Here is a 13,325-nt window from a genome sequence, read left to right as displayed (position 1 = left end):
TTTTTCTGCTGAGGTGATGCAATGTTCTTAAACTAGAAAAAAGAAAAGAAAGAAGGAAAGAAGAAAAAAAGAGAAAGAGGAGAAAAACTTGGAATATCCTCACTTTGCACAGCTCGCATCGCTCTCTTTCCTGCTTCTCTCCTGCCCCTCACCCCAGAAAAGGGGGGTGGGGGAAAGAAGAGGAAAAAAGTTTGGCGACTGTTAACCCAAAAAAAAAAAAAAAAAAAAAAAAAAAAAGTAAAAAAAAAGTTCTCTTTTTCCCTCAGCCTGGCCCGCGATCAGCATCTCTTTTGTTAGCGGCCCGGCACAGCCTTCCCTCCGTGACGTCACGGAGCTCCTGGACCAATCGGCGAGGTGCTGGCCCCGGCTAGGGAATCGGGCGGGTCCCACCTCCTCCGGCTCGCCAGTGGCCTCGCGGGGGTCGGGAGCTGAGGGTCCCATATAAACCCCCGCGCGCTGGGGCTCTGCCGCTCGCACAGGCTGCAGGGTTCAAGAGGGGTGCACTGCACTGGGGAGCAGAGCGACCTGCGGCAGCCCCATCTTCAGTTTTTCCTTCCCAGGCCCCTTTCCCTCCCCTTCCCCACCCTTGGTCCCCTACCTTTCCAGAGGAGTCCAGGGCACGCCAGCTCTCCATGCAACTTGGTCTCTCGCGGGCTGCAGAGTAAACCAGAAACTTAGGGTGGGGGTGCAGTTTGTCTCTGGAGGAGTCTCTCACTCCCGCTTTGCAAGATGCACGGGGACCCAGTCCCGGGACGGCGGCTGCTGCTGCTGCTGCTGCTTGCGCTATGTCTGGGGGCATCAGTGCAAGGCGCAAAGGCGACGAAAAAACGGAGGCAAACTCAGCAAATGATTCAGCCTCCTTCCCCGGTGGCTGTCAGCCAAAGCAAAAGTGAGTAACTTACTCAGAGAAAAGACTTTCTCCCAGATTGGGACAAGTTCTCCCGAAGTTGGAGAAAACTTTTCTCAGTCCGTTAAATGGATTTTCTTAAAGAACTATAGGCTATAGGTACAAAGCCTTTCCAGGGACGTCTGTGCCTGCTCCACGACTAATCTTGGGTTCCTTCTCTAAAAGATCTAAGTTCTCTGGAGATAGGGTGTAATGAAGGGGGCTGGGGGAGGTTACTTCATTGGAAAGCCCATCAGTCCTGTAGATCGGACGCCTTTCCATCCAGTTAGTACTTTTAAGGATGAATCTGAGCAATGGGCGTTTTCTCAGAATGTCCATTCAGGATTTAGGTGGCCCTAATGGACACTTTGCATTTTTCTCTTTGCGTCATTTTTAACTGGCAAAAGAAGGTTGGGGGTGTGGGGAAGGAGTGCCTGCAAAATCTGCTACTGTTCTTTAACCAACTCTAAAACTTGGGCGTTCGGTTCGAATTGCCTTCAGCCCCTGGAGATACTTTACTGTGTAAGGAAGATGGAATTTCTTTTTCATCTTGGAGAGTGAACAGTTTTTCAATGGTCTAATGGAAACCACTAAAACTTGCTGAGTGGGACATGTTTCTGTCATTAATCACTGCTCCACTTACCTCCACAATAGCAATGTGGCTTAAGGGAACTTGCTTTTCTTTTTCTCTTTTAGTGAAGCCTCCAACTGTCTGTTTTTAGAACCGTTTTCACTGGACAGTTGGAAGTCATTTCACCAAGTAAGATTTAGCTCAGTAACAAGACCAAAACCCATCCCTGCTCCCTAAATATTCATTTCTCTTGGCCCCAAAGATTGCTAGACAACTTTTTTTTTAACTCATTGCTGCCATGTCCTTATGGATGATGTGCTGGTGCTCTGAAGGCTATTTTTATGAACTCGTTTATCCATTCTCTTCTCATCATAGCTATTTTAGTTTCCCTATTAACCTTACTTTGTTTCTTTATTTCATTATTGTCCATTTAGTTGGGATGAAAAGTTTCCCTTTCCATACATGAAATGGAAAGTCAGTAGAAAATACTTTTTTTTCCCCCTACTCATTGCAGCTGGCTGTTATGATAATGGAAAACACTATCAGATCAACCAACAATGGGAGAGAACTTACCTGGGCAATGCACTGGTTTGTACCTGCTATGGAGGCAGCAGAGGTTTCAACTGTGAGAGCAAACCTGAAGGTAAGTGAAATTGTTAATTTCCTTTTGTTAGATGGAGAAGTGCTGAGTGTTGATTAACTAGACAGAGAAATTACAAATTAAATTTCTATGGGACTTTCCTTAGCTTGGAGTTTTTTAATGCTACAATCTGTAATTTTTAATACCTAAAAATACTTTTAAGAACTTATTTTTGTACACTCATCTCTGTCTTAGAAGTAAAATCTAATGTAAAAGTAATTTTTACTTCTAAAAAGAACGAATTGCTTCCTAAGCCTCCTTCTAGTCCGTATTTCAATGAAAAATAGATTTATTATTTGTCCCCCAAATAAAATTGTAATTATCACTATATATATCTATAGCTATCAGCATTTAAATATTTACGGGAAAGGGACTGGACATGAATGTTTACTGGGACCTTCCTAATTGAGGAAACTCCCTCAACCAAGCAGGTTGGCACCTTTTTGCCATCTTATAGTCAAAAAGTCTTTTTTTTAAAACCCTCACCTTCCATCTTAAAATCAATACTGTGTATTGGTTCTAAGGCAGAAGAGCAGTAAGAGCTAGGCAACAGGGCTCAAGTGACTTGCCCAGGGTCACACAGCTTGGAAGTGCCTGAGGTCATATTTGAAACCAGGACCTCCAGTCTCTAGGCCTGGCTCTCAATCCACTGGGCTACCCAGCTGCCCCCCTAAAAGTCTTAAATATTTAACTGCATAGAAGTAATTTTTGTGGATCAGAATACCTATGAGGAGGAACAAATATCTTCACATTTCAGAAGTGATTTGTCAATTATGCCTTTAAACCTGGCCTCTCACTTCCTAAAACAAACTTTTCCCCTAAGTAATCATTGATGTTTTTCTCCTTTAGACTGTCAAAAACTCACCAAAAAAGAACCATTATTGGAACTATAATGGAAATGTTATTAAATAATAATTTTGGTTGTCCAGTGGCAGGGAGTGAGGGGGGAAGGCATTAACAAACTATAGACTAATGTATAACACTCCAGTTTAATTCCTGAGTCAAGCATCTATATCTGAAATCTCTTCCCTAATAGCATAATGAGTCAGAAACACAATACTTTATATGGCACCTATTCTTTACAACGGAAATCAAGTCATAAAAACAATTTCAGAATTTGAGTAAGGTCATAGACCAGGAGGAGAATTTTAATCTCCTTAACTCATGTCCTTTGCTTTTCTTTATCCACTCTGCCATGTTATTCTCTAGAATGGGAAATGGGTCTTTGTACAGATGAAAGCCTAGGAATGTAAAAGTTATTCCTATAATGTTCCCTCTCAGCTGAAGAAACATGCTTCGACAAATATACTGGAAATACCTACAGGGTTGGGGACACTTACGAGCGCCCAAAGGACTCAATGATTTGGGATTGTACCTGCATTGGGGCTGGCCGAGGGAGAATCAGCTGTACCATTGCAAGTAAGAACACAACTATGACTTCTTTTCTTTCTAACACCATATGCCTCCTGGAAAAGTTCACTTAGTTCAGCAAAATGTGACTGTCCCTATTAGAGTGAAGTCAATTTCAATCACAAATAACTTTCTACTATTGTTAAAATGGATAATCCATTTTATGGATGCCCCTGAGCATCTTGTGCTCCTTGTACACAGCTCCCCAGCCAGGATCTGGAATGGTTTTGTGTGTTTGTACCTGTGTCTGTCTGTATCTTTGGCTCCATTTCAGAATATAAATTAATTGAAGAATTATGTGATACCTATTCCCTACTTAGAACAGATAAGGCAGTCAAAGCAATACCATATAGATTAAAGAAGAAAGTGTGCAAATTTTTTGTAACTTTATACATGACAGGTTAACCTCTTCATCAGTTTAACTGATTCATACATTTTTACCTTTTACATAATTTGAATGATGATCTTTAGCAGTTGTTAAACTCGGGAAAAATTACTTTTACTCATTGTTTTTGTTTTCATTGATATAGTTAATGGATACATTCCAATTTCTTAATGTTTAATACATTCTTCTGAAAATAGAACTCTTCTGTATTTCTGAAGGGAAATATAATCAAATATCCCAAAGTGTCCAATAGTGAGGGTGCTTTAAAGACTGCCACTTCTCATTAGTCCTAATAGGGTCAGTGAATTCATTTAGTTTGATCTGCTAAGTGTTATCAGCTGGTTCAACTAGAAGGTTGTTTTGTGTGTGTGTGTATGTATGTGTTTATGCTTTAATCATTTTAAAAATCAAAAACCATACTCAGATATTCACTTATGATTTAGGCCAGATCAACTCTCCTAATATTTTGGTTTGAAGATTTCCAAATTTAGAGGCTTAGGGTTTTCTCTAAATTTCTTCTCTCTTTTCCTTTCTCTGTCTCTGTCACTGTCTTTCTATCTGTCTCTGTCTCTGTCTGTCTCTCTCTCCATGTTTTACTACAGTGTCTTGATTTAGAACCATCAATTTAGAAATAGAAGACTCCATCGATGTCATTTAGTTGAGGTAATTGAGTCTCAGAGAAATTAAGTGACTTACCCAAGATAACATAGGCTATAAGCTTCAGAGTCCAAGATTTGAACACAGGTCCACTGACTCCAAATCCCATGGTCTTTCCATTGCACCAGTGAGTATAATGTTTCTGGGAAAGAATCTGAGGTTTTCCTTTGTAATGTTTTCCCCATAATTGTATTTCCACTTCCAAGTGTGTTAGACTGAGATAAGCATGAAAATAACTCCCTAGTGGTGTTTCTGCTCACTCCAGAAAGGAGGAATAAAATGTATGAAGCACTATCTCCATTAGAAATAGAATTGAGATCAATCCAGCTGTTGGAGGGGGACACGCTCACCCTGTCCTTTTCATTTATTTATTTATTTGATTCAACCTGATCTTAGAAATTAGATTTCCTGTGATCTTCCAGGGAAGCAAAGATCTAAAGTATATTTTGTGACTAGGGCCCTTATCAACCATTCCAGTTTTCTAGTAGGTATTCTATTAATGAAATAACTGGAAACGTTAAGGACAGTTAACAGTTGCTCATACCTTATTACCTCTCTAACAAGGGAAGGTATGGTATGGGCACTTCCATTTTATCTTATATTTTAGAAGCATTTCATAATCTCTCAAGATACTTTCTTTATGTAACAACCCACTGAGAATAGAAATTTTATTGTCTCCATTTTAGTGAGGAAACTGAGTTTCAAAGAAATTGAGTGACCCAAAATCTCATCTCTTGTTAATAGGAGTTCTGACACTTGAACCTAAGCCTTCTACCTTAAAATCCAGGCAATGTACTGTTTGCTTCTCTATAAGTTAGCATGTGGAGCTACACTGCTTTGAAAATAACCCAGGAAAAGTAATGCCTTCTGTTCTTGACCCTCTTGACAACAAGGAATTAATCTAATTTTCTTTTTAATCAAAAAAATCAGATCGCTGTCATGAAGGGGGTCAGTCCTACAAGATAGGTGACACTTGGCGCCGACCACATGAGACAGGAGGCTACATGCTTGAGTGTGTTTGTCTTGGTAATGGAAAAGGAGAATGGACCTGCAAACCTGTAGGTATGTGAATTATGTGACTTTTAAAGGTGGGAAAAGGGAACAGCTTTCAAGTAAAGGTGGACAGGAATTACATCTAAATGGACCCAAGCTCATAGGACAAGGACCTATGTCCTGCTGAAAAAATGGAATTGAGTCAGAATTCCAAATTTTACATTATCTAAATTTTGCTGGGTAAAGTGGTGATTGGGATCACAGGTATATAGAACTGGAAGATTCCACAGAGGCTATCTAATCTAATTCCTTCCTTTTACAGAAGAGGAAACTGAGGTCTAGAAAAGTTAGGAGACTTGCCTACACTCACACAGGTAATAAGTATCAGAGGCAAGATTTAAAAACAGCCAGATCCTCTAATTCCAGAGAAAGCATAAATGTATCACATTGCCTCAGAATAATAGAATTCTAACTATGTCTCCAAAAAATATCAGACAGAATTGTTAGGACGAGGAGCCATTTGCCTGAGGGGAGGGGAACATTTCTGACACCTGATATCTAATTCCTTTGAGATTCAGAACACCCTTTAGGCTATGTTGTAAATTATTTATATAGGAAAAAAATTGCAGGATTTTTGGGTTTTTTACCATCTTTATAATAATAGCTCCTGAACTATTACACAAAATGTTCTACTATTTCATCCCTGAACTACCTTCTTGAAACTGCAGAAATGTATAGGAACTTTAAAAAATTGAAACCTTTACTCAAATATGAGAATGAAAAAAATAAAAGCCTTGAACTTTAAACTGTACTAACTTTGCCAGTAATTACCAACTCAAAGGATTCAGGATTTTTTAAATAAAAGTTGGAAATTTGGAATGGCTTTTTGTCTATGGTCATTCCAATGAAGTTTGGAATTTTATTCTTTTAGATTGTTTTCAGTCTTACATGAAAAAAAATCTGGCTTTAAAGTTCTGATGAAAATAACATTCTTCAACTGAAAAATGATGGCAAAAGTCTTAATATAAATAGATAAAATGTAGATAATTCTCTTCGTTGGTACAATAAAATGATTTATCTCACATGTCGCATGCAGCCACTTTTATTGTTGGTTAGCTGTTGCAGTCTATCCATGACCTGATTTTGGCAATGGATTGGTTCTTTTTTTAAAAAAATGTGGCAAGATTTCTGCTTACCTCTACACTTTAAATTAGAAAGAGGTTGTAAAATTCTGAATAACATTTCTTTTTGTTCCATAGCTGAGAGATGCTATGACAACACTGCTGGGACTTCCTATGTTGTTGGAGAGACTTGGGAGAAACCCTATCAAGGGTGGATGATGGTGGATTGTACCTGTTTAGGAGAAGGCAGTGGACGCATCACATGTACCTCCAGAAGTATGTTTTGTTTATTTCTAGAAACTTCACATAGAGTGATAGATATTTGGTCAATGTTCAAAACAATGCAATGCAATGTTTGCTATGATCCAGAGTTCAGACACTAAGGTAAAGTCTTCATAGGGAAAAATGCATCCAGAATTACTTTACTTTGCCCAGTGAATGATAGAGTGAAGAATAAACAGTGGCAACAGCTTCTAGACAGAAAGGGCTGTCTTCTACATTAAACTAGCTATCCATGGAAGCAGTTTAAAGTCAGTAATTTTAAAAATTCTGTACATCAATGAACCCAGTGTCTCCCCAGTGTTGGAAGGGAATAAGCAAGGTAGAAGAAAAGAAAAAGGTGAATAAAGTATTTGGTTCTGAGAAAAGTATTTGGTTCGGAAGAAAATTTGGGAATGGTATCCCAGGATATCCAAAGGCTTTTTAAGATGGGGAAAACTTAAATCAATATCATCCATCTCCTTCCTTTCCCTTCTTGTTATTTTATTCTTAGTTCTTTAGATTCATTTCATACTTGGCACCCCTTCTCCAGACTCCCGCCCTATCCTTCTTCACTTACTTTCTATTGAGAATCAAAACCCTTGATGGCTCAAGTGAGGTACAAAAAGACCTCCTTTGCTTTCTTTTAACAGAAAATGCAATCTGATGTAATTCTTAGAACTCAAAAAGACTTGCACAGATTTTTCAAAATCAAATCTTAGTTGTAGGAAACATCTGCCACCTGGTTCTAGTGTTTGCAGTATCTATGTTACAGGCTAAACAAACATGATATTCAGAGAAGAATGAACCAATCATCCGTTGAAAGGGAGCCCATAGAAATTAATCATCTGCGAAGAAGGGGGACCTCAATATTTTTTCAGATGTCCTGATAACTTGAGCTGGAAATCATCAACCATCTTCACCCTCTCTTGATTATGTTAAAGTAGGATCCAGATCAAAAACATTCGTGAAGGAAAAGGTTCACTTAATCTGATGTCTCTGCTTTTACAATTTGGGACATTTAAGGTTTAGCAAATAGAAGCAAAGCACTAAAATGTGAGTCTTCTTGGTGGGGATTTGAACTTTGAATGGTGCCTATCTCTTGGCTGAATTACTGGGAGAAAAATTAACTTGAAGTCAAAACAAGTTGTTTGAAGTGGCTAACTGCAGTGAAGTATGACTTCTCCTCTCTGGGGCCTTTAAAAGACTTGAAAACAAGCTGTAAAATACCTGGTCTTTTGAATCTTTGTCATTCAGTTCTCCTAAAACTTCCATGTGAGATCATTTGTTGCCTTAGGGATCCAAGGCTTTTCATAGCTTTGAACTAATGAAAACTGTAAGGTTTTGCAGAATCAAAATAGTAAGGATCAGAGGGCAACTTATAAAAATATAAATATATAAATCTGAATTTGAGAATTCATTATTAACTTGTCTAAGCTACTCTTTTTTTAATCTTGTGTGATATGGTTATCTTTTGAGGATCCTTAGGGTTTTCTTATTAGAATTTTTGATATATGTAAGCCAAAAAAAAGCAACAAATCAAGCCACATCTTATGTCATGTTGCAGTGAAAAGAGTATTTCATTTGCTATAAGAAAGAAATGGGTTCACATCAGTACTTTGATAACTGTCTGTGTCACCTTGGGCAAAATTTTCATTTGATCTCTTTATGCCTCAGTTTCCTTACCTTAAAATGAGGAGGTTGGATGAGATCATTTCTAAGGTCTCTACCAATTCTATATTTAATTCAAGAAGTATTTTTTAAGCGCCCACTAAGTTCCAGGACTTGATCCTAGGTGCTAGAGATACAAAGATTACACTGTTTTTGTTTAGTCATTTTTCAATCACATCCAACTCTTTGTGACCCCATTTGGGGTTTTCTTGGCACAGATTCTGGAGGAGTTTGTCATTTTCTTCTCCAGATCATTTGGCAGATGAGGAAATGGAGGCAAACAGGGTTAAGTGATTTAACCGGGGTCACAGAGGTAGTAAGTATCTGAACTCATATTTGAACTCAGGAAGATGAGTCTATCTAACTCCAGACCTGGCACTCAACCTACTATGCCACCTAGCTTTCCCTACACAATGTGTACCATTGCGAAATGTAAGCTGCACAACATTTGCTCTCTTCTGGTCAATCCTTTTGACTGGAATTGGACCATGTCATAGTTTTGAACCATGTTAGTTAATCCTTTGTAATTATAATCAGTAGAATTTCCATACCTAATGGTGGTATTCCAGCTTCAAAGTAAATGGAATGCTCTAAAAAAGAAAAATATATCCATTGCTAATGCTTTTGTTCTTCTAGAACTATGAGGAGAGAAGGATATCTTGAGAGAGAAAAATTGATTCGACAAAGTATTAGGAAACTTTAATATTTGGGGCAAGATCCTATGGTTGGTTACATGGGAGAAGTGAAAGATGGGTATGACAAGTCTAATAGAGGAGATGAGATACTAAAAAAATGATAAAAATAAGAATATGTTAAGCGCCATAAGAGATACCAGCCAAACACTATGGGAAGTCAAGAGTTCATAGATTTGGAGCCAGAAGGAGTCTTGGGAGACCATCTAGTCCAATCCTCTTTCTCAACTTCGGTAGTAAGTTTTAGAGTTAAGAGTTCAGATCCAAGATCTCCACTCCTAAACCAGTACTCTTCCAGCAGCATCACATTATAACCCCAAATGGGGGAAAGAGTGAAGGGAATGAATATTAACTCCTAGAGAGTGATGATTATTTCATCCTTTGTCTTTGTATCCCCTTAGCACAATGCTTATTATACATGACAGGGACTTAATAAATGCTTGATGGTCGATTGATTTGAACTCTTACCCACATTCTGGGGATTTTTCCAAGTTAGGGTCTCTTCTCTGAATACATAAGGACATCATGCATCAAGCATGCTGAACTCATTTACTCTAAACCCAACAGTTTTCCATAAAGTCTAGGAAAACAGTGTCAGTCAGTTGTGCCCCAAAGCTCTACTACTTTATATTTAAACTGTGTTTTATGAACAAGGTGTTTGATTATTCCAGCCCTTCTAACTCATAGACAAGTGATTTCTTTGTCACTGGCTAGCAATATACAATGATAATCCTATCTTTCTTTGCCCAGAGGAGGGACAATGTTTGACCCTTCTCATTAACTCTGAGCCCCTGAATGGAGACAGCTTTTCTGGGATTTGGAAGGTATTATCTGGGGGGGAGAAGCAATTGGTACCTAAAAGGTTGTTGATCTCCTGTGGCTTTTACATAAAAATGGGATAAAGAAACTCTTCTATCATTTGAATCTGCTTCCTTTGGGCTTGGGAAAACCTGCTGTCTTCTTTGTTTCTAATTCCTCAAACAAAGGTTCTTTCTGAAAGATAAGCCTGTAAAGAACTGTTAAAACCTGAGTAGAGAGTTTGGAAGAAGGACTAGTCTGATAATGGTAATAAAAAAAAAAAGTTACTACAAGAAGTAGGGGGGCGGGGGAGCTTTTTCTTTTGGCCACTGTAAAGGGAAGGGAGATCAGTTCTATTGCTCTTCTCTCTCACCAAATTGATTCTGTCTTTTGCTAGGTTAAAACTGGGTGCTGTAAATTCTTGCAGAGTTTAAATATGCCACACAATCTTGAGCTATTGTAAGATTTTCCTGCTTACCAATAGAAACTCTAATCATTTCCCCAGTTGAGGGCTGATCTGCTCTTTCTAATGCCTTCTTGCTTTTCACATGCAGATAGATGTAATGATCAAGACACCAAGACATCTTACCGAATTGGAGATACCTGGAGCAAGAAAGACAATCGAGGAAATTTGCTTCAGTGTATCTGCACTGGTAATGGAAGGGGAGAATGGAAATGTGAAAGACATTCATCTTTGCAAACAACTGCTACAGGTAAGACCCACCTTCCTACCCAATGGAAACTTGGATTACAGGGACATTTGCAGAAATACATACGAAAATTATTCTTTCCAGTGAATTTGCCCACTGGCTATGGTGCCTTAGTGGGACTTTTCCACACAGTTAGTTAGAATATCTGGATTTGCAAATTAGTCACTTAAGTTTATTTTCTAAATATTAATTTTTCATTTCTCCCAATAATGATTTTCATTTATATGATATATTAAGGTTTACAAAGGGCTACCTGCTTGAACCCCACCTCCCCCAAAAAAGGCCTTTAAGCTCAGGTAGTATAAGTATGACTTCACTATCCCAGGATGAAAAAACTAAGATATATTTCTCTATGGCTGGTCAGCTCTGAAGTATCTATGGCATGATTCAAACCCAGGGCTCCATGATTCACTAATTTTTCTACTATACTATATTGCCCCTCTATAAGCAATGACAACAATGAGGAGGAGGATAGTTATGATAATAATGATAATAATAAATGACTCTACAATGGATATTTGAAAGTGTGCCCTTCTCTCCCCAATTCATGGCCCACAGATCAAAAACAGAACATTTACTCTAAGGAATTTAATTATAAGACCTTTATTTTATAAACAAACAAAAACAATTTTCTCACCTTTCTCTGAATTGCTGTACTTTTAAAAAGTGGGTTTTTTCCCTCTTCTTGGAGCTGAAAGATTAGGATTCTGATCCACTATGCTATATGTCTTGTTTGCTCCTCTGCTAGAATAAAGTAAAAAAAAATTCTTCAATTGCTTTTTCTCAGAGGGGAGTATGTTTCCTTCATATGATATTTAGCTCTTCTGTATTAAACAATCTGTATTTTATTGCTATGGTGCACTCTTTGTATACCTTAAAAAATTCATGATCATTGCCTTCCTGTATTAACATAAGTCATTTGATAAATTCAGAGGATTGCCAAGGCTATGGCTAAATTAATGTGTTTGTTTATTTTAGGAGTTTCCTATTTTGTGGCTGAAAGGGGCAAGGGGGAAACCTCTGTATTTGGGCCACTATTTTGTTGTACTAGGAAGAAAGAAATGTAGCCATAAAAGACTATTTTCTCCATTTTGCTTAATGTGTTTTTCTGAATCAAATTTTTTACTTTCTATACCAACTCAAATGTGATACAGTAGGAAGACCAGTGGTTTTAGAGTCACATCCTTAAGCCTCGGTTTCCAAATTTATTAATGAAAGGGTTAGACTAGATGGCATCTGAGTTCCCTTCTAGCTCTAAATTCATAGTCATATAACCTTGTAGATCTGTTCTATCATTATTCAATAATTATTCAATCAAAGATAGGAATTTAAGGATCATCTGGTATAACCTTTTCACTTTAGAGATAGATGAGAAAGCTGGAGCACAAAGAGATCAAATGACTCACTCTACATGAGTAATAAGGAGCAGGGCCAAGCAAAGTCTTCAGGCTCTAAATAGTGAGTCTTTATATAGTACTATGTGCCAGGCACTATGCTAAGCACTTCACAAATCTTTTCTCATTTAATCCTCAAGACAACCCTGGGTTCCAAGAACTATTGAACTTGGATTCTGTTTAAAAATCCATTTCTCTCTCCACTATACCACACTATTTATGTACAAAAGGTGAGAGGAGAGACCTAGATGAATCCAAAAGAGTAACATGATCCTAAAAGAATAGTATAAAAAAGACCAGAGTTCAAAATGAGCCAATGATTGTGAATGACCCTAATTGTAAGATAAAAGAATTTTTAAAGCTGTACTTAAACTAGAAGGAAAATGAACAAAGTGTAGACCCATTGCTTGGGACCAGTGGAGGAGAGAACACAGAACTCATTTTGTTTCCATTTACTCTAACAAGGAGAAAGATCTTTAAAAAGTAGATGGATGACTCTTCAGCCTCGGAACCAATACACAGTATTGATTCCAGGATGGAAAGTAAGGGTTTAAAAAAATGTAGATAGATGAACTTAAGTACTTAGAAATGAAGTACAAGCTAGGCAAGAAAAGAGTAAGAGAACAAATTTGCAAATGTGGTTGTAGAACCTCTCGATATTCTTGGAGGACTCAAAGAATAGAAGAGATAAGGAAATAATATAGATAGGTCAACATGTCCATTTTTAAAATAGGATTTCAGAAATTATAAAAAACCAAACTTTCTTTCAGTTACCAGCAAAATCCTTGGAGTCATTATTAAACAGATAGTGTATGAACAGTTCAAAAAGGAAAGAGGTATCACCAAGACTCATAGGTTCACTAAGAATAAGACATTCTTAAGTGAAAGCAATATTTTTTGACAGGATGTCTAGATGGATAAAAAAAATATTGTCTATTGCTGAAAAACAAGGAATGACATCCTTATATACAAGATGAAGAGAAGATAGGTAGGCAGTTGGATTCATATATGGATTTAATTAGTGCCAAGAGTAATGGATCATCAGGGTCAGCTTGGAAGGTGGACATATTAGTATCCAGGAGGGCTCTGTTCTCAACTCCAATCTGCTTGATACATTTATTGATAATTTAGATATAGCT

At 37.8% G+C, this 13,325-nt stretch overlaps 1 protein-coding gene across 1 annotated transcript in view; it reads left to right on the top strand.

Moving 5' to 3' along the window:
* Nucleotides 1-729: 729 nt before the first annotated feature.
* Nucleotides 730-13,325, top strand: part of FN1 (fibronectin 1) — an 87,495-nt gene continuing 74,899 nt past the window's right edge. The window contains exons 1-6 of the mRNA XM_044670739.1: nt 730-889; nt 1,972-2,100; nt 3,379-3,516; nt 5,480-5,611; nt 6,802-6,939; nt 10,637-10,795. Coding sequence (XP_044526674.1) covers nt 730-889; nt 1,972-2,100; nt 3,379-3,516; nt 5,480-5,611; nt 6,802-6,939; nt 10,637-10,795 — 856 coding nt within the window. The remainder of the gene's footprint in view (nt 890-1,971; nt 2,101-3,378; nt 3,517-5,479; nt 5,612-6,801; nt 6,940-10,636; nt 10,796-13,325) is intronic.

Source organism: Gracilinanus agilis, chromosome 3 (assembly GCF_016433145.1).
Source record: "Gracilinanus agilis isolate LMUSP501 chromosome 3, AgileGrace, whole genome shotgun sequence".
In the NCBI taxonomy this organism is placed as follows: Eukaryota; Metazoa; Chordata; class Mammalia; order Didelphimorphia; family Didelphidae; genus Gracilinanus; species Gracilinanus agilis.
This window is presented reverse-complemented; position numbering and strand designations above follow the sequence as displayed.